Genomic DNA, 22258 nt, shown 5'->3' with positions numbered 1-22258 from the left:
CCACGTGAGACCCGCCTACAGAGCCATACAATGCTTACACATTTATAAACTAAATTAAACGTTCCAGACAGCTAGTGGGTTTCAAACCTGTGACGGAGCAAATAGGCAAGCTTCGCTGGGCATTGCATTAGACCTCTGAGCAGTGACTTCCGCAGCAGAACATCCCACGTCTTTGTGCTGTGCTTTTCAGGTCGCCGACTTGGTTTAGTCATAGCCATATCGACTATGGCTATGAGAGACGCCGTAGTGGAGGCCTCCGGAGATTTCGACCACCTGGGGTTCTTTAACGTGCACTGACATCGCACAGCACACAGGCGCCTTGCTTTTCGCCTCCATCGAAAAGCGGCCGCCGCGGGCGGAGTTCGATCCCTCATCCTTTGGCACAGACGCCGAGTACCTTACCACTGCACCACCGTGGCGGGTAGTTCGTCACCTTGAGTGAGCAATGGTTCCAGAACGCACGGCTATCTCACTGTTTTCTTAAGGGGCGGTAACGTTTCCCAAATTTTATAGTCCGCTACTACTAACACTAACACTGACCGATTTCGTCACTCTTTGTAGTTTGCTTGACCTTGACAGCCGAGAATCAAATTAAACCAAAGCGGAAACAAGAACGCAGTTCGCCTAACAACGTTAGATCATCCGTGACTTTTTTTTTAATGTGCAGCACTAATAGCCGCAATCACGGATTACATCTATGTCAGTGTAAAGCAGCTCTTTCTCGCTCTCTCTCTTAAAGCGCTAAAAAGAAGGTGACGATGCACGCGTCACGCCGCTTAGCCAAGTGGAGGCGAACGGCCACATAGCTGCACCCAACAAGGGAGTGATGCTTATTATAACAGTTGTAGCTGTCGCGCCATCATCGAGAAGTGCTGCACAAGCGCGTGCTAATCCGGCAAAATTTTAACTTTATCTTAATCCATAAAAAATGGGTGTGTTGCATGCCCGACGCCGTGACAAAGGGCAGACAACTTCAGAGTAGACGAAGTTTATTTTTAAGAGCGTGAGCTCTTACATTTTCCGGTTTCTCGTCCGTTTCTTCGTCGCTCTCAGATTAAAAATGGCGGCCAAGTCACTTGATCATAGCTACAACATTGCAGATAATTTCTTAGCTACCAAGTGACCACCCGCACAATAGAGTGCGCCACTTGGTTCACCATGTGTGACGTCATAATTCTTCAAAGCCAATGGAATGAGTCTATTTAGAAAAGGTAGTGACCGCAGCTCCCCAGATCATAAAAGGGAAATAACTAGAAGAATAAGATTGATTTGGAGTGCATTCGTCAAGTACTATTGGTCATGAATGGCAAGTTACCAGTCCAGTATCCCTCAAGAGGAAACTGTAAAAGTTTCATTTTATCTGTACTCATCCATGAAGCCATAATGTGAAGGCTGGCGAAAGGAGCTCGACCTGATTTGAGGACTATGCATAGATATGGAAATAAGAATGTTATGTTTAACGTTGAGAGATAGGAAAGGTGGCGAATGGGTAAGAAAACAAACGCGAGTTAATGCCTTTCCATTAGAAATCAAGAGGAAGATATGGTCATGAGCAGATCACGTGATGCGAAGGCAAGATAACCAATGGTTCTTAGGGGGACAGAGTGGATTCCAAAGGGAAGCAAGCGTGTTGCAGGGGGTGGCAGAAAGTTAGGTAGATAAGGTTGTTTGCAGGGATCAAATGAATGCAGCTAATACAGGACCGGGTCAGTTTGAGGGGTATGGGAGAAGCATTTCCCCTGCAATGAGTATAGTCAGGCTGGTAATGATGATTGCGGACTGAGCAGTCGCGTGTCGCTCGCGCGCCCTCGGCTTCGGCCTCTCTCTGTTCTCATCCCTTACCCCTCACCCTTCATGGGCAGCAGATGTATACGCGGTTCCTCGCCGTGTCATGAGGAAACCTGTGTTCGTTTTCGTGCCTTAACGGGGAAATTCTTTCACTGTTCTAGGTGTAGTGATGTCAAGAAAGTATAACGCATTTGATCAACTATGCAAATTGCTTATAACTTATAAAATTTATTTTCTAGGCCTTCCTAACGTGATTGGAGCGGAAGGCGAAGGTTGCCGAATCTCGAATGCTGCTTTCGCAATTTTTATGAGCCATCCTAGCAGGCGTTGTACGCCTTAAAATGCATTTCATGCTTGCCGTTGTCAGATAGGAAGGGGACTTGGCAACCGTAAGTGCCGCGTCCCAGGATCGTACATAATCCATCAGCCTATCATCATTCATCCGACGCCCCCGGCAAGGCCCCCTCCCTCTCCAAAAATGGGGGGGGGGGGGGGGGGGGGAGTGTTTTGTTTTGGGGCGAAGGTCCTACCCGGACAAGGGCAGCAACGCGCCACGAAGGCGGTCACGGTCACGGGACTCTGCCCCCTCCCCTGACGAGGAGCTCAGTTCCGCGCAGTCGCACTGGCCAGGGAAGGACGCATAGCACACATGGCGCGACACTGACATCCTTGGTCTCGCACAGCGGTGATGGTGTCCGCTCATTCAAAGCCACCTAGAATACTTGCTCATTCCGCCGCTTCGCCTGCGTGGTGGCTCCTGATGTTGCTGAGCTGCTCGCGGAAGCGGTGCGAAGACGAACTCGTGGCAGCGGTCTGCGTCGTTTCCTCCGGGTGACGGGAGTGAACTCTTCGTCCTCAGATTGGTCGAGGCTGCCGCTTGCCTGCCTCTTGGATTGGTCGGCTGCGTCCTGCGTAGGCGCCGCGTGCTGCGGGCTCTTTCGCGATATAACGAGGTAGACTGCCCAATTTTAGCGCGATAGAAGCTCCCTGTATAATTTTCGTGGAGTTGTGTCACGTCACACGAAGTCATTAGGTGCGCGAAAGGCACGACCCGAGGTGAACTGATGTAATAATGAGAGATTAAGACTGAAATAGAAGGTGTTGAGACGACCGCAACCAGGACCGAAGCCATTGCACCTTTCACACAATGCATTTAACAGTTTCCTTATATATTTTAACCTAGCAGTGACGGTAGTACGCTAGCCATGAAGGGGCCCAAAGGTGCTTTTAAAAGAAATTCACGATTGCGTTTATTTGGGCCCACAAGGAGCTGTAAACGTCGGCGGCGGATGTAGCAGCAATTGCGCTCGTCACTAGTCGCACAGCAGAATGCCTGTGGCTCTCGGTCGCTCTCAATTTAGAACCGGCAAGAAAGCGTCGAGATAGACATCAAAAGCAACTAGAACAATCTGGAACAATGTGGAAGCAACCGCGCATGGCTGCGTTCGTTCGAGATAAATCTCGGCACACCTTGCGTTCCAAAGTTATTAAACCTAACGGCAATGAGCATTACCAAACACCACAGTTTCGCGGCAATCTAAGGTCTCTCTGATTTCACTGCACCCACCACACCACTTCAAGGGGTGCCGCACCGTCGCCCTCATTTATCTAGTGCCACGTGCGCCCTGCGCAATTTGTTCCTCGTTATGTCAGTGCGCAGGACTAGTCCAGGACGGGTTCTCGCCTCTCGTGCACTCAGTCTAGACGCTGTGTGGGAAGTGCAGCATGGCGTTCGTGCCGCCCTGCGCAGAGGAGACGACGGTACGTATCTTTTTACAGGCTATAGAAGACGACATCTGTCTTCTTGAGAACCCGGATAGTTTATATTTGACAGACGCGAATAGTCACTATTGTTGCATGTAGGCAATTAATGCTTAGTTGGCGGTCAGGAGGGTAGTTGTACTTGCGGCCGCGTGTGGCTGTGGTCACAGTCGACGAATACTGCTTCGTCGCATTGCTATGGATCAGAGTGGTAGCTTTTTTCTTCATTAAGGAATGATGCACGGTGGTGGTCCTTCACCTATGCAGACGGACTGCTGTGGTTAGCGGCGGACTGCGAACTAAAAGTTGATGCCAGAGATTTCCCTCTGCTGGGCCAGCATATGACTTAGCCGCTAAGTGCGCGAAGGAAATGATGGGCCCGAGTCAACCAAGCACAGCTAAACAATTCTACAAAATCAGACCTTCAGCTTTGTAGTACACCGACGTTTGTGTGCCGATGTACACCAGCGCAATGAGGACCGGCGTCCTTGCCATGCACATGGATAGAAGGCTGAAACCTAAAGCCTGAATATGACACAGAATCAGTCATACGCCTCTCTAGAAGTATTAAACTCATACTTGTGGTACCAGCTTACAAGCCCGTAGACAGCTACACACGGGTGGCATCGATGCATAGGTCATTGAACTCACCGCCGCAATTGACGTCATTGTCGCCGTAGTAACGTCGCTCTCGGAGTGCACCAGGTCTACGGCGGCTTCGAAAATGGCCACAGTGGTCGTGTTATGGCAAATGATATATTGCGACACAGTGCGCGCACGTTGGCAGCTCTTTAGGTCTGCAGTTATGTACTAGTTTTCTCAGCTTCCGTCGCGCTCTGGTGTTGAGGCTCCCCTTGCACTATAGTTGAACCAGCGCTGCACGGCGCTGCATGATAGTAGTCTTTTTCTCTCTTCATATGACGTAAAACGTATATAGAAACAGCACACCGTGATCCGCAACCGCGCATTCCATTGCGCATGCCCAGATCACTTTCATGTCGATAGATGTCGCCACATACTTGATGTCGGCACATTGACCTGGCGCATCGGAACCAATCAGCTTGTACGCCCCGCCGCGGTGGCGGATCGCGGATCACGGTATGCTAAATCTCTCTATTGCCGCGCGCACTAGACAGTTGCGCATATGAAGTGATATACAACACATATATGTATAGGACACATCACAAGAAAATGTGGCAGGTTTATTCGCCTTTTTTGACGCAACCAGCTTCGTTCACATGAGCGCTGTCGGGAAGTGTATATGTACAGTAGCGAACAAAGAACAAGAAAAATAGAATATATAGGCAGATGCTTATGTACAAATATATAGACGCTGTATGTACACCACACCACGTGCACTTCTTTTCCGTTCTTTCAACACACGCGGTCACCGCTAGGCGCGCAGTCGCCACGCGTTTCCCGCACGAAGCGTAGTAGTGGTACACTCAGAGAGCACTGACCGCGATAAATTCATGGAGCGCAGAGTGCAGTTACTCATAGTCGGCACTGCGCAAACTTACGCTAGCGTACACAACAAATATGCTGTACACACCTCTGTAAGCGTGCAAGACAAAATGCAATGTATACATCGTTCTCGTAATGTGGTAGGCTAATTTGACGCGGAATGGGCATGAAACAATGCGCAAAACACGAGCGTAATACAGTGATTAGTGAGTAATGTTTTTCTTCTGTGTCGCCAATTAGCATGAAAAAACAGCGCCTTCCAAACAGATAAAAGTTTTTTGCCCTTAACACGCTGCTTCCATATTGCACACTTCAACTGTGAATTGACACTGAGGTGAAATTTTAGTGTTGAAAAACACTCTCGCCGACCGCCATCGTGCAAAAAAGCAGGAGCTTTGATCTATACAAAATTAATGTGAGGCTATAGGTTTTTGTTTATAAGCACTGAGGTGTTTCATGACAGTAATATGAATTTATGAAAGCAAGTAGTTTCTCTAACGCCCAAAACCCGAGGCTCCCAAGCGTCTAGCAAGATCGTGGATAGCGGTATGTAGGGTTTAACTTCCTAAAGCAAATGGGGCAATGAGGAACGCCTAGTGGAGGGCTGTCGATTAATTTCGACCATTTAGGGATCTTTAGCATGCACTGACATCGTACAGCACACGGGCGCCTTCGGCTGGGTAGGAGTGTTTTTCTCTATCTCCGTAATAATTCTTATGCAGTGATCGTGTCTCCAGTCTTCCAGTAATAAAACAGTAGGAGTTCTTCTCTTGTACTTTGCCTAAGAGATCTAATCGTTTACTGCGTTCTAAATATAAAGATGCCAGTGAGGCGGCGTGAGGATCTTACGTTTACGTGATCGATCTACACAAGGCGGTTCCTTTATCGGCGTGTTCTTTAAGAAGAAGAAAAAAAAAGAAAGTCTCATCCGCTACAAACTACACTTTCAAGGCGACTCGCGTGACACATAAGCTCCACAGAGCAACTGCAAGAAAGAAGGGATTCGAATAAGAGTGCCTGGGCTGCTGCAACAGACAGAGAGGGAGAGAGAGAGACAGAGAGAGAGAAAGAGAAGACCGAATAGGTTGCGTAAATATCACATTTAGAAAGGTCTTATATGCTATTCTGGGATCGCCTTCCGTAACAATATATCTTTCCCACGCAGTGTTTCGCTTCTCGTCTAGTGACGTCAGCGCTCATAACTGACAAACAGCGTATTTGTTTCGACTGTGATATTAAAGGCAGGTATACCCACTTCAAATAGTAAAAAAGAAGCAAAATAGAAAATTGCTGTTACGCGATTCGCATCTGTATGCGAAAAAGTACCTGTCCCAAAAGAAATCGATGCCCGAGGAATAGGCAGAAGACTCAGAGCAGGTGCACATAGCGCTTTCAGTGATTGGAACATAGGTGAGTCTGTACACTGACGCTGGTGTGAATGCCGCGAAAGTGGAGGCTGCCGGTATGCTAGCCGTCCCCCGTTATCTTGCGCTGTTTTCCCCTGTTTGCGCAGAAATCGTAAGATATTTCACATGTAGAAAACTGATGCAAAACACGTTCTTCTTATTTAGTGTAAAAAACAAAACAAAAACAAACAAACAAGACAGCAGAAGGGAAGACGAGCCTGCTGGTCCAATAGCTGACTCTTTGGAAACACAAAACGCTGCTTAAATAAAGCTCCACTGAAAAACATTGGCACGCACGTCACAAAACAGGGGTGAGAAGGGAGAAGTGTCTCAAGAGTAGAATGATAGAAACTATTCTATGTAACAACGCGGAGCTGTGTTTACGCTCTAAGGCGTGACTCGGCATATTAAAGAGTGCGGTAAATCAGAAAGCAGCGGTTGAAACGAAAACAAAAATTGCTGGGATAGCGAGAAAAACATAATGCAGCCTCGCTGAAAGCGGCTTCCTGCAATATCCAAACTAGTTTCATAGTAATAAGTTTAGATAGAACAGCCTGAAAGGTTAGCTATATGTTCGCGATTCTTTTATAATGGTCTTTATTCCCTGTGCTTGCAGACATGCGTTAGCTTGCTGTGCATTATATAAGAAAAGAGACAATTAAAAGTTGTGCATATGGGTGCGTCTGTGCGTTCCTACCTATTTGTCTGCCTAGTTTGACTTCTTCCTTCACAACCGATGAGGATCCACAGGCTGACAAACCTTCGACAAAAACGTGGCCAGTGTTCTAGGCCTCATCAACACTTTTATCTCGTTACGCTAAACGTTCAGAGAATGACGTCAAGACACCGAGCACGAGATATGATGAATGTACAATAAATGTAGGCGCTGGACACTGTTAACAGAATTAATATACTTTACAGTACGTGTTTTCTTACAAAGTGGCCATTTTCGCACGATTATTAGACGTGACAAAAAAAAAAAAAATGCCCGTTGTAAAGCCCTCTGCTGAGTTACTCTCGTAACCGCTTTAAGAGCGATCGTACTTATCGAGCTTGGCGCCTACTCATGTCACGCCTAGACAGGCCTCGCATTCTTTGGCGAATTGCATAGCGCTAAGATGACGTATACAGAGACAAGTGAAATTAAGAGCCTTTTGGTAAATCTGCGTTACTCCCACACCATCTTCATGAAACGCGTTCACTCATACACGCATGTATACACTGGTAGCCGCGCTGGTTCTATGCAATAACAATATATTTGCAGAAATTGTGTTGGAAATCGAACGGACTGATACCCTAAACCACAACGCACAAAAATGAATGTTCGGGTGTTAGTTCGCGGTTTAAATCCCTACACCCCAAAAACGCATTCATTACTGCGCCAGACATTAGCTGCAAAAAGATTTTTTCACCACGGTAACTCTCCCAATAGATATAACTGCTTTCAGGGCTAAGGGATGCACTTACTCCCATTTTGACCTCTTTTGACTCTAAGTCGAGTGTTTTAGTCGTTTTATTCCGATTTGTACAATAGAGACCATTCCAAGGCAAGAAAGAAATAACCGCATTCGGTGGCAGATTTGCTGCGCATGCGCAAACACCTTAGTCTTTCATACTCGAAGCAAAATTCCGCTCGTTTAGGTTTCGTAAAAATGTTCCCTTCATTAAGGTGGCTGTATAAAAATCCCCACAAATTACCTGAATAAAAAGAAAAAAAAAAAATTTAGACGATGTCCTCAGGAAGCACGTGCGGGTAAAATAAGCATCAGTATGTACCATTTTTATAGACCGGAAGAATTTGCGGTAAATGACGCTGCGTATGGGCGAAGGCTCTTGTATAGTGGCAACAAGCAGGGACACAAGACACACGTCAGGAATGAAGGATTGAAATAGTGAGGCGCGCAGCTTAATTTAGGATACGGTGTATGTTTTTTGCATGCAAGCTCATGAATAAACCAATTCTACCACACGGCATGCTGTAATGACACAGACGACATCCTTACCAACATCGCCATATTCCAAGCACTGTTGAAAAAGGTTAGCAACGGGTGATACTAATGAGCTTAAGTTGTTTTTTAAGCCCAGCATTTACAGCACGCACACAACCCTTAGGGATTGAACAGCATCCTGTTCTTTTGTCTTTAAATGTATACCATGTTAAATGAACAGTTAGGGCGAAAAACTTTCTTATGTACGCACATGCCTTCAATGAGTGGCAAGTTCCTTGCTCGCAGTCATGACTTGTCGGCGATAACGTGTCGCCCATTCAAGGAATCCTGCGACGTGAACTAAATGAACAGAATCAAAGCTTGAAATACTACAAGCGCCTGCAGGTATATTTACAAAACCTAAGTGCTCTGACGTCAGCTCATTTTTTTTTCTTTGTGTAGAGTCGTGGTGATGCACCAGATCAAGTAACCAGATGCGACTGATTTCTGAACACCACAGAAGTGCTCAGTGGGCTAAACTTCGACTCAAATTAGGCGTGGTTATTTTGTACCTTTGAGACTCGGAACGCGCACGGAGGCCTTGACAGAGGTGTCGCTTCGCAACATCTGACAACCCTGAAAACCGAGATGCTTCCGGGAACGCTCCGTCGCGAACTTCTAGTATCGAACGTTCGGCCTGGTGATATTTGTCCGACAGAACATGTTATCAAGTGAATACGGAGCACGCTTTCGTTCCCACCTGTGTATCGTCTTTCTGCCCACACAGTCATCAGTATCGTAATATGAATTTTATTTACAGAACGCACACGATGGGTAGTCCCGTATATAGGATGTAAGCGTGCGCACCACACTAGGAAGCTGATAAGAAAATGGAGTTAATGAAAAATTATCATTGACGTAGGCCACACGAAGCGTCTGCAGCGTGCTGACCTCAGTGGTCCTTAAAATTAACAAATAAAAAACCAGTGCGTACTCCCTGCAGGCTGTTACGAGAAGAAATGAAAGCCCCCCTGGTCTATTCGCTTGTTGCCGTAATCGCGTTCCACGCAGCCGGGTGGCTGTGATGTCGCTTTACTGCCGACGATCCAAGGGCATGGCCGTGCGAGATGTCTGCAAGTGCTGACAAATGATCGTCTCAAGTACTGTGTTCTGTACACCAATGCAGACTCAGATACTATTAATGGCTAATTATAAACACTTACTAATATGGATCAGCAAAGAGCAAGTGATGTTTTCTCTGTGGTCTTCAGTAGTGTTTATAAGCTGACCCTTTCATAGCAGGTTGGTCTGCTTAAATATATCACACTGGCATTACGACTGTGCACTGAGGCTAAACACAAGCCTTGTTATTTTGTGCATAACATGAGTTACGTTGCAGCAACAATGAACGAATGTTTGTGGAAGGTTAAGAAGCATTATGAACCAATGATGTGAATGCCTAATGCAAAATGCGCACACATATGTGAGCATCCTTTCTTATATCTCCGAAGCTGCTTTCTGTGGGCTAAAAAAAGAAAAATAAATATTAGTGTACTTGCTCAATTGCAGACAGTTCTTGAAGGTCAGAAGCAGTGACCAAAATGTTAAGCACCTGGTTTCAAACTACACTTTCGCTGCTCTGCCGAAAAAAGTACTACACCGCGCACAAGTTACACCACATGCAAGCTGTTGATACGTAACAATCTTAAGCAAATATACAATATTTTTGGAGCAACCACTTCGGCATAGCTTCAACTGTTTTGCAGAATGCAAACTAATAGACCATCAACAAATGTGTAAACTGACATGTTGATTTTGAGAATGTTGCAGCCAACCGAACAATACAAATGCGCATGAGAAGATATATATAACAAAATAAAAAGTGATCGATCAGCAAACATAGCGACGTCCGCATTCTTAGACGCACAGCTATTAAAGGCTGTTACAGCGATACAATTTGCGCTGTTGAGCGCTAAGCAGGCCACGCCTCCTTGTTCAGTTCTCAGGTTAAGGTAACTAATATAAACAAACGACACTAAATGTCTTCGAAAAATGGCTTTTATACACGCTTAATTTCGCTTTAAGCAATTCGCTATGCCGAACAGGTTTCGATGCTTCCTTTATGAAATGCTTTAGAAATTAGCATCGTAGGAATCGTAGAACGCGATAAGCACTGTCTGCGGAAGACATCGCACCAGCGTCATCGCGAACACAATTGTAAACATAAAGGACCACAAGGAGAGAGCCGGAACGCAGACAAAAAGGCGGACACAAACATTCAGGCGTTCCCTGATAACAAGTCCAGGCACTCGCAGCAAACTGCGTCGCGAAGTTCTCGGCACAAGTTCTTTTTTTTCTCCTTCTTCGTCATTTTTTTTTTCCTCGGGTCGCCCTCAGCGTCGTGGTTTGAAGGATTCCCACACGGCAGTATATTGAAAGAGTGAAGCCATACGTCGAGGTGACAACGCAGAGTACCGACGTCGACATCCTCGTGTGTGGCCGTAGTGAAGACCTGCCGTAAGAAAAATAACAGGGGTATAAAAATTTGCCGCCTCAATCGCTAATGCATAAAATTGCCTACTGTAGAGAATACATTGCGAAGTCTGAGTGTCTGACTCGGCGTCTAAAGGTCCGAGCGGGATTCCCATCTTACCCTCTTGTTCGAAAGGAACTGCCCGAGTTGGCAGCTGTTGATGACTGAGCCATGTCACGTGGTCTCGTGGCGTCACATAACCTACCAAAAAATCAGTGCCCGGTCATGGCACCTGCCTACTACCGTAAACACAACGCCGAAACAGGATTTTATCCACGGCGGGGCCTTAACGCTAACTCGTTAATACCCCGGGCGTATCAGCTAAAGGTCACCAAGGTTTTCAAGAAGGCAGATTGTCCTAGTTCAATGAAAATAACTGAAGCCTATGGCGAGTCAGGTGACCTAGTCTCTAGTACTTTCTAGTTCTCTAAACTTTATTACAGCAAACACTAATGATGACCTTTTAATTGTGGGCTTCGGAAACAAAGAACTGATTTGGAAGTTGTAGGCCGCCTTGAAAAAAACTGACTGAAATAATTGCACGTATATAGTTTACGTAAAGTAATTTTCTTTTTAGCAGACTTAAAGTTTCGATTAAAAAAAAAAAACATTGTACGCTAAAAAACAAAAATCTATCTGACAGCCGTGTTACTTCAGTGTTTCAAAACGTGCTTCAAGAAACAAAATCCGCTTTTCGCAGGAGCACTTGCTTCGGGCGAGAAATATGCTGGCCACGCAGATACTTTTCTGTAAACAAAAATTCCAATTAGCGTCAAACATTGGAACTAGCTGTTTTTAGAAACAACTTCTAGACTGACACTTTGTTGCTGAAGACGACATTGAAAAATCTAGCTAGTTTGAGCTTGCTGATAACTTAACCTCGGAGACCGAAAACTAATGCACGCAAGACCGAGTGACTCAACAGCCTTCAGTTGGTTTTCCTGAGATGCGATATTGTTTTATATAAAAACTTGGTTGCTGGGGTTGGATCGAGTGAAAATATCCCTGGAGAATTTTATAGAACATGCAGCTATAGCGCTCAAAAAAGATATGATTCTGTTTTTTGACCAAGAAACTTCACGCACCTGAAGAACACATCTTGGGCTGTTGGTTACCTCTTCACAGAGGTTGCCTTACAACCATTAGAGGCCGTAGTGACAGCCGGCTTGTCCTGTGAGGAGTACAGCCCTAACTTGACCTTGAAATCGTTGATGCAGCCCGTGAAAGACGGTCTTCGCGTTGGGAACGGGTTGTAGTTCTCGCCCATCGAACGCCTTGGAGTCGCCGGCGAAGTAGACCGCCCATCGCCGACGTCTCCTGAAAGACATCTTTGTCGTCGAATGAGCGGCAGCGGGCCCGTGCCGTCACCGCCAGCTACGCCCGAGCCATACGCCTCCCCCGAAGTCATGGTCGCGTCAGTGCTCTGTGACCGAGCGGTCTTAGGCCTAGCTGCTGCGCCGCTAGAGTACTGCTGGGCCGCCAGCGCCGTAGCTGAGCCTTCGGAAGCGCAACGAGCACCTCGAGTCAGTGCCGCCGCCTGAGCCAGACTCTCGAAGAACTTGGAGGCGTCGAATTTGAGCGAGGATTTGCGGCGTGGCATGCCTTCAGGCGACGGCGCCTGGCCGGCGACCCGTTGCACCGAGTCGTGGTTACCAGAAATTTCCGCTCCAGTTCTGTCCTCACCTTCACCCACAGTATGTATGCCTGAGTCTGCCGACACCTTCTGGCCTAGCAAGAACGCAGATCTGCGGAGTTCCTTGTTGGGTGACATTAGGTGAGAGCTCGAAGTGCTTGACTCGCTGTGCTTGACAATGTCCTGACCAGCCTCCTGACTAAGCTCTTCTTCCGCTTTTTCGAATATCATTTCGTTGAGCGTCGTGAGCGTGTTGCACGTCAATGAAGAGCCACGTCTTTTCTCTCCTGGCAACATGGGCTCCCGACCAGAAGCCGAGTCGAAGGGCAGCAACCTTCCGTCGAAGGACTCTTGGCTGATCCTGAAGGAACCCGTCCTGTCGTCCCTCAATAAGCGAGGCCTATGAACCCCGGCGTCTTCAGTTGCTACTACGTCTCCGTCGTCAGCCTCTTCAGATATCGATCTCTCATAACGTAAGGATGCTTGGTAGTCAGTGTCCGAAGACCTCCAGCTGACGTCGTTAGAGGTGTTCCGACTGTCGTACTTGTAGGACCATTTTCTGAACTCACGCGAAGATACGCTGAATTCGCTACTTGCCGAACCTCGTTTGCTCGAATCCCTGCGAAATCTGTCCAGTTCGGTCGAAGGCGAGTCGCCGCTGGTGTCGTCCGATGTGTTTGTGCGCTTGGGCGTCCACCGAGGCGGAGAGCCCAGTGACAGTTTTCGGTCTGTGTCTTCCGACGACGACCTATCAATGTTAGGTGGGAGCTTCTGAGTACCCAGCTCGTCAGTTCCTCTTCGGTTGGCATTTATCAAGGCCATTCGCTGAGCTTGCCTGTCGGACAGCGCCGACTGGCTGAACTTTCTAGACAGCCTCTGGAATTCTTCGTCTGACAGTTTACCGTGAGGTGACGGCCGCTCCTCCGAAGGCTTCCTGCTACTGACCTCCGTTGGAGGTGGTGGTCCGCTCGAAGAGGACGTCGTCAGTGCGGCGTCGCTCGAAGATTTCCAACTGGACGCCTCGGAGGATGTCCGAATATTATATTTGTCCGAACCGGAGAGTACCATGTTGGAGAATGTATTTCGCGAACTCTCTGTCTCTGAACTCAGAGAGTCAAGAACTTGCTTCTGTGGTTTATCCGCCTCTAAAGAGTGCGATGTAACATCCGCCACTGAAGATACTTCGGCAAGGGAACTGACAGTTTCGAGCTTTGAAGATGACTTATCCACCTCCTCCTCTTCTTCCGAGGACAGGCTTTCGGCTGATGGGTTCCTGGAGCCGTCGCTCTCGTCGTCGGGCTTGTAGGAACCGTCCTCGTCATCGTCTAGACTTATTGGCTCTCTGTGCCTCACCAAAGTGGCGCGGGTACCGGACTTTCGGGTTGGAACGCCAGCGACAGGTTTAGATCCGTCCGACAGCCGCCGCGGAGGCTTCGTATGAGTCTTCTCAGGATCGTGGTCTTCGTGGCGACGTTTGGACCGCCTGTCTCGACTGACGTTCTCGTCGGACGACGACGATGACGACTGCGAGCTATCGGATGAGTAATCGTGCGTTCCGTTTTTTACCCTTCGGTGAGGCTTTTTGTCCGGCAAGAAAGGCGGGACTGCCGGCGACTCTGCGTCGCTACCGTACTTCTCACCACTCTCCTTCCGGCTGAGCGGAACTTCATCCGGCGACGAAGACCTGTTGTTATTATCGTCGCAGAGTTCCGTCGACGAAGAGCTCGAACTGCTGCTACTATCGCGTCGTCCAGCCTTCAGCTTCTTGGCTTGCTCCCAAGTAAGTGTCTCGACGGGGATGGGGTCCCTCGTTGTTACACGTGGTGATGCCTTTCTCGCGACCCTGGGCAAAGCCGGTGAAATGGAGATGGCGCTAGCGACCGGGGAAGTTGACGGCGAAGTGCTCGAGGCTGTCGTAGTCGTTACTGCAACTGCGAGGAGTGGAGATACTCGCTTTGTGGATGCCGACCCGCTTCCGCATGTCGTTGGATTGCTGACTGGAAGGCCACTTGGTACGGCGTGCGTTGGGGGAGGTGGTCGAGTCCTGCGCACAATGGGTCTCTGACCGGCTAGGAGACTGTTCACAGGAACCCCCGATGAGACCCTTTGAGGGCGCGATAACGCTGGAGCCTGGAGGTTACCTGCGAGTAGAATGATGATGCGAAAGACCTCGTAGTCAAAAGCAATGCACAGGCATTGAGAAAGGGCTTAGCGGAAGACCCATGTTTGATCGGGAACAGAATTTCGTTGATTGCTTGACAATGATTTTCTCAGTAATCCACACTCAAAAATGAAACATTTTGTCCATCTTAGAGAGCATGTGCGCACAGTAGCCAGTAGCGTGCGCAAGAATTTGGCTAGTGGATTAGGCTGAAACGTATCGAATAGAAAATAAAATCCGTGAACGCTGCTGTAACTTCTACGCAATGGTTCAAGTTATAACTGGCTTTATCTATGACGCAATATTAAAAACAAACAGGTTTTGTGCGTTGAAGACATTAACCTCAAGAAAACACCCATAATAATGAAACGAGAGAAAATTGAAGAGACTGCCGCTAGAAAGCGCTAATAACAGTTTTAGCTTGCTCACCCGTCAGGATGATGTGAGCTTGGCGTTGTCGCTGTCTCAGTCTCGAGTACTGCCTCTTGAGGGTTGAGATGTCCAGGGTCATTCGACTTGGGTCCAATGAATTTGGCAGGGAGGCTTGGACGGCGCCTTGACCTGTAGTTTCCGAAAGAACCAAGCGAGCATTTACTTGAGAGTTTACGCACGGCACTCTGACTGAAAATGTCATGACTCACCTGACAGCTCAGCAAGAAGATATACATGTTTATCTAAGGTTGTTTTAGTGGCACGTAGTTACAGAGAAGAGGTAAAGTACTCCCTGCGAAATCAAGTCACATTCGAACCTACCGATTACCATCTACTTGTTAGGTATAGCCCAACGCCGAACTTCTAACAATGTATGTACCATGCTCCGTGAAACCTACCCTTCCTGGCATTTTTGCTTAGTCATATGGGCCGTTAAAGTTCAAAGCACACCAGAAAAAATAACAAACACCTATAGGACAGCTACTCCTCTGTGACGCAAGATTCAGAGACATCTGTAAGGTCATTTTTATTCCGCAACATATATAAGTGAAGTATATGAGCGCGATATGATATGTTTATTTGCAGAGCAATTTTTTTTTTCTCATTTCTCACGCAATCTCGTTCTTCAAACAGCACTCCAAAAAGGTCTGCTGTTCAGGCGCGCCTATTCACTGAGCCTATCCACAGACGGCGCGTTCAACATGCAGTGAGTGGCGCAGGAGGAGCTCGCCACATTCCTCCGCTCTTGGCACGCTCTACCTCCGCGTGGTGCTGGTGACAAATCAACGTCCGATTACGCACCACTACAACGAAATCCAGGTAATGGGCCTTAACAGCTGTAGCTCTACAATCTTGAGAATACAAGTTCTAGACACACTGCACACTGCACACTCATCCCTTTTCTCTGCTACTGTAATGTCTTGTCTGCAGTGACCGCCTTTTCTTGTTACAAAGACAAAACTCTAAAACAATTACAGGATTGAATTACAGGACACTAACTGCATCGTCATTATCATCGCCACTATCGTCCTTACGCTACACAAGGAGAAATACCATCGGTTTCTCACGAGCCCGTCTAGCTTAGTGGTTTGCGCGCTCGCCTGGGAATCGGAGGGATAGTGGCTCGATTCCCGGTGGGGACAGACTTTTTCCCTTATAATTTCATGCAGCGAATGCGTCTAGCGAACGGACCCGAACGTCAACATGATCGAGCTAGAAAGGCTTTCGCCTTGATGTTAACGCGATAACATACGAGGTCCACTAGAATAAAAGCTGGCATTACCACTGCTGCCACCTGTCACCGACCAAGATTGGCAAACGGAAGAACCGGCTGCGAGCTGCCACGGCTGGCAAGTGGCAGAGCAGAGAGAGATGTCATCTATCCCTTCCCGTATCGGGAAGGGGAACAAGCGCAGTGGGAGTGCCCCGGTACACAATGTGGACTTCCCTCCTCGCGGATTGGTGCTCTCCTGGCCTTCCATGCTGGCTCTCTCCATCTGTCCCTATGGAATGACTTCGACGCCTTACTGCCTCGTAACTCACCGCCTCACCCTTTGTCCCAGGAGACGCCCTTAAACCTTAAGAGATGCGGCTTACGCTGCAAAAATGAAGGGCGGAGGAGGTAAGGGAGGGCAGGGGGGGGGGGGGGGAGGGAATGGGCTCGACCTTCACAGCTTTCGCAAGTATAAAAAGGAAGCCCGACTAATTCCGTAGGCATGAAAGAATGAACATCAAAAAGGGTCGTTGCGAAACACCCGCTTTTGCCCACCTCTGTTTTTGGCGACGAGAAATGCGTTGGAGATGCCGCAGAAGGCAGCCGCCACCACCATCTGGTGATCGGAGTCCGCGTCGTTGTCTTCGTCATCACCCAGGAAAAGCCAGAGCCCGTGACGGCTAGGCGCCGACGTGGACGGCAGGGGCCGGATGTTGTACGTGTAGCGGTCGCGCAGTTCGGACAGCTGTGGAATGGGTACACGCGACACATCACAGATGGCCTGCAGTGCAGAGTGTCATGTCAGCGTCGTCGGGAAGATGCCGTCAGGTGCAAACCATCACAGACCGTCGAATGAAGATGAGGGCAAATTACGTTCACCACAGCAGTGAAACACACACGTAAGCCAGTGAAGTGAGCGCATGGTTGGTGGTAGCAGTGACGCATCGAGAGTTTCATAGTTATGACGCAGTGTTTTTAGAACAGTGTACACCGTGGTCAACAAGACGGTAATTTCCATATTTAACGTGTCACCAGCACAATTTAGTTCCAGCGGCACGCGACGAGGTCACCAGCAATGTAGTAGAACGGTCGTAGATGAGCACAAACCACGTGTTTTTGAGTTCACAGATGCGTCGACGTTGTTTACCAGCGAAAGGAAGAAGAGTCGGCAGGCAGGAGAAGCATGTCCAGCGTGTAGAATTGAAAGTTATTCGCCGAAATGGGGGTTCCAAGATGGGAAATCCGGGACATGAAAAATAAAGAACAAGAAGAACGATATTCAGTGGCAGACAGGTGAAGAAGCCAGGACACAGAAAGAAGCGGCTCATAGGCACCATGATCAGTTGTTCGCAACAAAGAGGTCGTAACGTGACTTTACGACAGTCATAAAAGCGATAAATGTCTTCAACGAAAATCGATGCACGGAAAGTGGGAAACTTGCAATACCAGTTTGAGTGGCTAACTGAAAATTTCACGTGTGGTAAAAATAGGAAAGGTTAGGAAAGGTTATGACGACAGGAGATGAGTAAACCTAGTTACTGCATCATTGTGGGCGGTCGCCTTAACAGCGCTGTGCAGTGGGGGGAGGGGGGAGGGAGTGAAAAAAAAAGAACGAGAAAAAAAGAAGCACAAACGCATGTCACATATGATTTATTGAGAGTGTACGTGTGTCGAGCCCGCTTAGTAGATGACAAGTATGCAAATCAAAATCTTAATGTTTTAGCCTTTATGCCTGAAAAACAATGAACTGTTTTGTACAGACTCGGTCAATACGAAAGAGAACAATCAAATCGCATAAAATGAAGAATCTATTCGTTATTTATTTACATCAATTAAAAATGACTTTTGATACTGTCACTGAAAGAGGCACTTGAAGTGCGAACAGCTTGATGGCGAAATTTTAGTTCACAAAGGTTAAATAACAGTAACTCCCACTTCTCAAGTGCGTCAGCAGCTCTTTGAAATTAATAACGAACCACTGTTGTATTTCTACGCCTCTACGTGTTTGCCTATTTCAGTTCTCACTCTGCATTTTAAAGTTCGCGTTTAATTTCACTACGACAGGAAAAATGTCACTGACATTTCCTGTATAAATAGTTTTCTTCTTAGCGAACTTCTTCTTAGAGCTTTCAGCACAGACATTTTTTGGTCGAAGCGATGAAAATTTCAAAATATACAAGTCCGAGCTCTTACCGAAATCGGCGAGCTTGACTCGCAAATAAGACTAGGCCACGATGCTTGCGACTGCCACGTATCAAGCTTTATTATGATGACAGGCTTGTATAAACCTAATTCGCTAAAACACAAAGTTCACCTCGATTTCGAATTCAGAGATACGTTATTACAATGAAACTGTTGAAGATTATTTGAGGGCGGAAAGGATATAGGTCGGTCAAATATTCCCACTTCGAGTTATAGATCAATTCGCTCTCGCCCTACCATCTGATCTGCTGACCGTCCTGGTTAGCTCAGTCGGTAGAGCGACTGCCCCGGAAAGGCGGTGGTGCCGGGTTCGATTCCCGGATCAGGACGAATTTTTCTTTAACTACGAAGTTTCTGAGAAAGCTGTATAGCTTTCCTTTGTAGCCGTATGGCTGCGCTTGGGTGGATGCAATGAGTAATTACTCCCTTATTACAAATCTACTCCACCTTGGGGGATTCCCCTAAATATTTGACCAACACCATTCCCACTTCGAGTTATAGATCAATTCGCTCTCGCCCTACCATCTGATCTGCTGACCGTCCTGGTTAGCTCAGTCGGTAGAGCGACTGCCCCGGAAAGGCGGTGGTGCCAGGTTCGATTCCCGGATCAGGACGAATTTTTCTTTAACTACGAAGTTTCTCAGAAAGCTGTATAGCTTTCCTTTGTAGCCGTATGGCTGCGCTTGGGTGGATGCAATGAGTAATTACTCCCTTATTAGGATATAGGTCAGCTGGCATGACAGCATTAAAGTTACTCAGCAGTGACTTGGCAAAGTACATCTAGAACCAAAACGGAGTCGCTCTCACCACGATGAACTCCTGCGGGTCCTTGACTCCAAACTCGACCATTTCCCGTGTCAGCACGCCCATGACGCTGTAGAACTCGTCCGCGCTGCTCACGGTCATGATGCGGCTGCGAGCGACGGATACGCAAAACTAATTTGCCGCACCAAGACGAAGTTAATGCATTCTTGGGGTCACTGTTCAAACTTCGTTAGCCATTAGAAATCGTTTTGGCTACAGTGGTCACAAAAAAAAAAAAAAAAAAAACTTATTATGCCTCTCTAGCGAGCGCTGATAAACACCTGTATGCAAGGCAGATTTATGTGCCGTTGCAGCAAGGTCACGCCAGTAAGTCTTACAACACATTGGCCCTAGTGTAGACTTAAGTGAAACGAAGCAGGGACCTGGTAAAAGCCAAAGCGGGAACTAATATGCGAGCATTTTGTTCGTCCATCAGCGAAGTAGCCAACATTAACCCTGTTTAAAGAATAAACGATGTTGATGGAGTCAAGAGGAGATCAGAAGAATACTATGGACAGCGACATATACATAAACAGCAAGCGCATTATTCTAAGCCTCCACCAAAACCTCTCAACGACAACACCTTTCTTTTTTGTCGTCTCCCGTCAAATAAATTAAAAAAAAGCTGAGAAAAAACTCATTCTCAACCCTGCCGTGATTTGTGGACAATTTTCATATTAGGGAGATGAGGATACAAAGCTGAAAAGGAGTGACAAATGCGGTAACTCACTTGACTTGTCGTAAAATATCGCCGGAATAGTAGGCATAGCAGCAGAAATGCGAATTGGCGAAAAAATTATGACCAAATGACTAAACACACGAGCGAGGAGAGGGCGTCCTGCTTGCACGTTTCGTCCTTGTTTTTTTTTTTTTTTTTTAATATGAAATGATTTCTCATGAGCCTCATATATGAGCGGCTTATGCACGAGTTGTCACCACGGCGTGTCGTCACGAGCTGTCAATCATAAATAAGAAAAGTTAATTGTGTCCACGTTAGGACTCGAAACACCATTCTTCGTTCTCAAGCCCAGCGCGCAAGCCACTACTTTACGCCGTCTTCCTGAAAACCAGTCCATAATTATTCTCTGGAGGGTGCTGAGGGAAAGGACAACAGCGGCAGTAAGTAAAAACAAATAAAAATAATAAAGAAACGGTAAAACGAAAGATAAATAAAACAAAAACGACAAAATGGTAAAAGAGGAAATCTGATTAAGCAAGTAATGTAAGGCAAAAGTAAATTTGTAAACGTCGGCAAAGCAACAAAAGGCATAACGAGCTCATAGCAGAGGTAGGCACGGAATTCGTAATGATTTCGTTTTTCCGCACGTAAGGAGTCCTAAGTGCACCCCTGCAATATTTTTGCGTCAGTTCTCATTTCTGCAGCTATGCACCGGCCAACCATGTCAAACCGAAGTCTGGTATTCGAGAGCGCATTTTTTATTCTTTTTCATCCTGAGACAATTTAGATTCTCGAGCTTCCATTTACGGAGAAGAGTGCGAAGGGGCCGATAAGAGGTGCGCTGTGAGTGCTGCCCTTACTCTGCGAGCCCTTCCCATATGGTGATGGCTGTTCGCAGGAGCACTTCGTTCCCTTCGAGCAGGATGAGATCCCAGACGCGTACCACCAGCGACCGCGGCAGGCACGTGGTGAACAGCGTCAGAAACCACTGCATCGTGAACACGTTCGTCAGCGGGGGCTCGTAGTTCATCCCTGCACACGTAAAAAGGAGAGGAAGGGAAAAAAAACAAAACACCGACGCAATTTTTATTCCCACGGCACAGACCCTGACTGGACATGTTTACGGCAAATAGCATATGGGTCACAACGGCGATCACAACTCAACACAGCAAGCCCGTGTCCCCGTAGAAACACACAACCGGACATTCTGGAATCAAGGTGAACATCTTTTGACAGGGTATAGCGGCTGTATTTGTCATTACGCATCACCTGTGTCAGAGCAGTGTCAGGTAAAGGGCGAGGGGGCTAATATCTAGCTGACCGTGCCTCAAGTTTCCCGCTCTTCGCCTCTGTAAAGACGCCGACTTCAGGCCTAAGACTTTAAGATCGGGCGGACTTGCTTTCTCCTTTTTTAGTTTCTTGTTTTTACATAAAAATGAACACCAGTTCAAGAAAAATCCTTTTCGTTCGGTGTCTTGCGATACTCCCGTGAAGCAGGCAGTACATGAATTACGTCATGTTTTTGCAAGTTGATTTAGTTTTGAAGAAATTATCACATTTTCCTTTTTTTTTTTTTTGCAAAATCGTCGCGGTAACTTTGTGAATGATATGGACTCTGCTCAAAACTCAACCTGTTTTAAATTACAGCTTCAGGCGTTGTTTACACCGGCTGCTAAGAGAAAGCTATTGAAGAGTGCACCGTGAATAAATTTATGAAGTGAAATAAAACTTAAAACAAATTCATACTAAGCGCAGGTGCTTTTACTGAGACAGGCGGCCCTAATATGCCGGCCAACATAAGATGCAGATACCATCTTGAAGTTATAGGGAACATGACATAGCTTGAGCCCACGACTGAGAATGCCAATAAGTAAAAAAGCGACATTGGAGAAACGCTCAAATTTACCGCGTTACATAAGAGATCGCTAAGATTAAACGGTTGACCCAACAGAATATATGTCAAATTTTCTGTTTCAGCATAGTGTGTGCCTTGATGCTTTGAATGCAATTAGCCATTCATTTTAGACCCTGTCATCTAAAGTTATGCGTTTAACGCAGGAAATTTAAAGCGTCAATAGTAGGGGCGCCTCGCATTATCCCTGACTAAGTTGTTTGGGTTTGTACTCGCGTGCTAACTTAGTTTTCACACACACACACACACACACACACACACACACACACACACACACACACACACACACACACACACACACACACACACACACACACACACACACACACACACACACACACA

General features: G+C 47.0%; 1 protein-coding gene and 1 non-coding gene across 2 annotated transcripts in view; one reads left to right on the top strand and one right to left on the bottom strand.

Moving 5' to 3' along the window:
• Positions 1–4719: 4719 nt before the first annotated feature.
• The window catches only part of LOC146207431 (uncharacterized), a 262324-nt gene continuing 244785 nt past the window's right edge, over positions 4720–22258 (bottom strand). Inside the window, exons 7-12 of the mRNA XM_084587378.1 lie at positions 20865–21036; positions 19329–19434; positions 16875–17100; positions 15104–15235; positions 11966–14654; positions 4720–10859 (exon numbers count right to left, since the gene is read on the bottom strand). Coding sequence (XP_084443504.1) covers positions 11992–14654; positions 15104–15235; positions 16875–17100; positions 19329–19434; positions 20865–21036 — 3299 coding nt within the window. The 3' untranslated portion in view covers positions 4720–10859; positions 11966–11991. The remainder of the gene's footprint in view (positions 10860–11965; positions 14655–15103; positions 15236–16874; positions 17101–19328; positions 19435–20864; positions 21037–22258) is intronic.
• Positions 18777–18850, top strand: TRNAS-GGA (transfer RNA serine (anticodon GGA)). The gene has a single exon. It is a non-coding gene; the product is annotated as a tRNA-Ser (tRNA).

This window comes from Amblyomma maculatum, chromosome 1 (assembly GCF_055883805.1).
Source record: "Amblyomma maculatum isolate TAMU_Amacu chromosome 1, ASM5588380v1, whole genome shotgun sequence".
NCBI lineage: Eukaryota > Metazoa > Arthropoda > Arachnida > Ixodida > Ixodidae > Amblyomma > Amblyomma maculatum.
The sequence above is the reverse complement of the archived record's forward strand: the minus strand, read 5'-3'. Positions and strand labels throughout refer to the sequence as shown.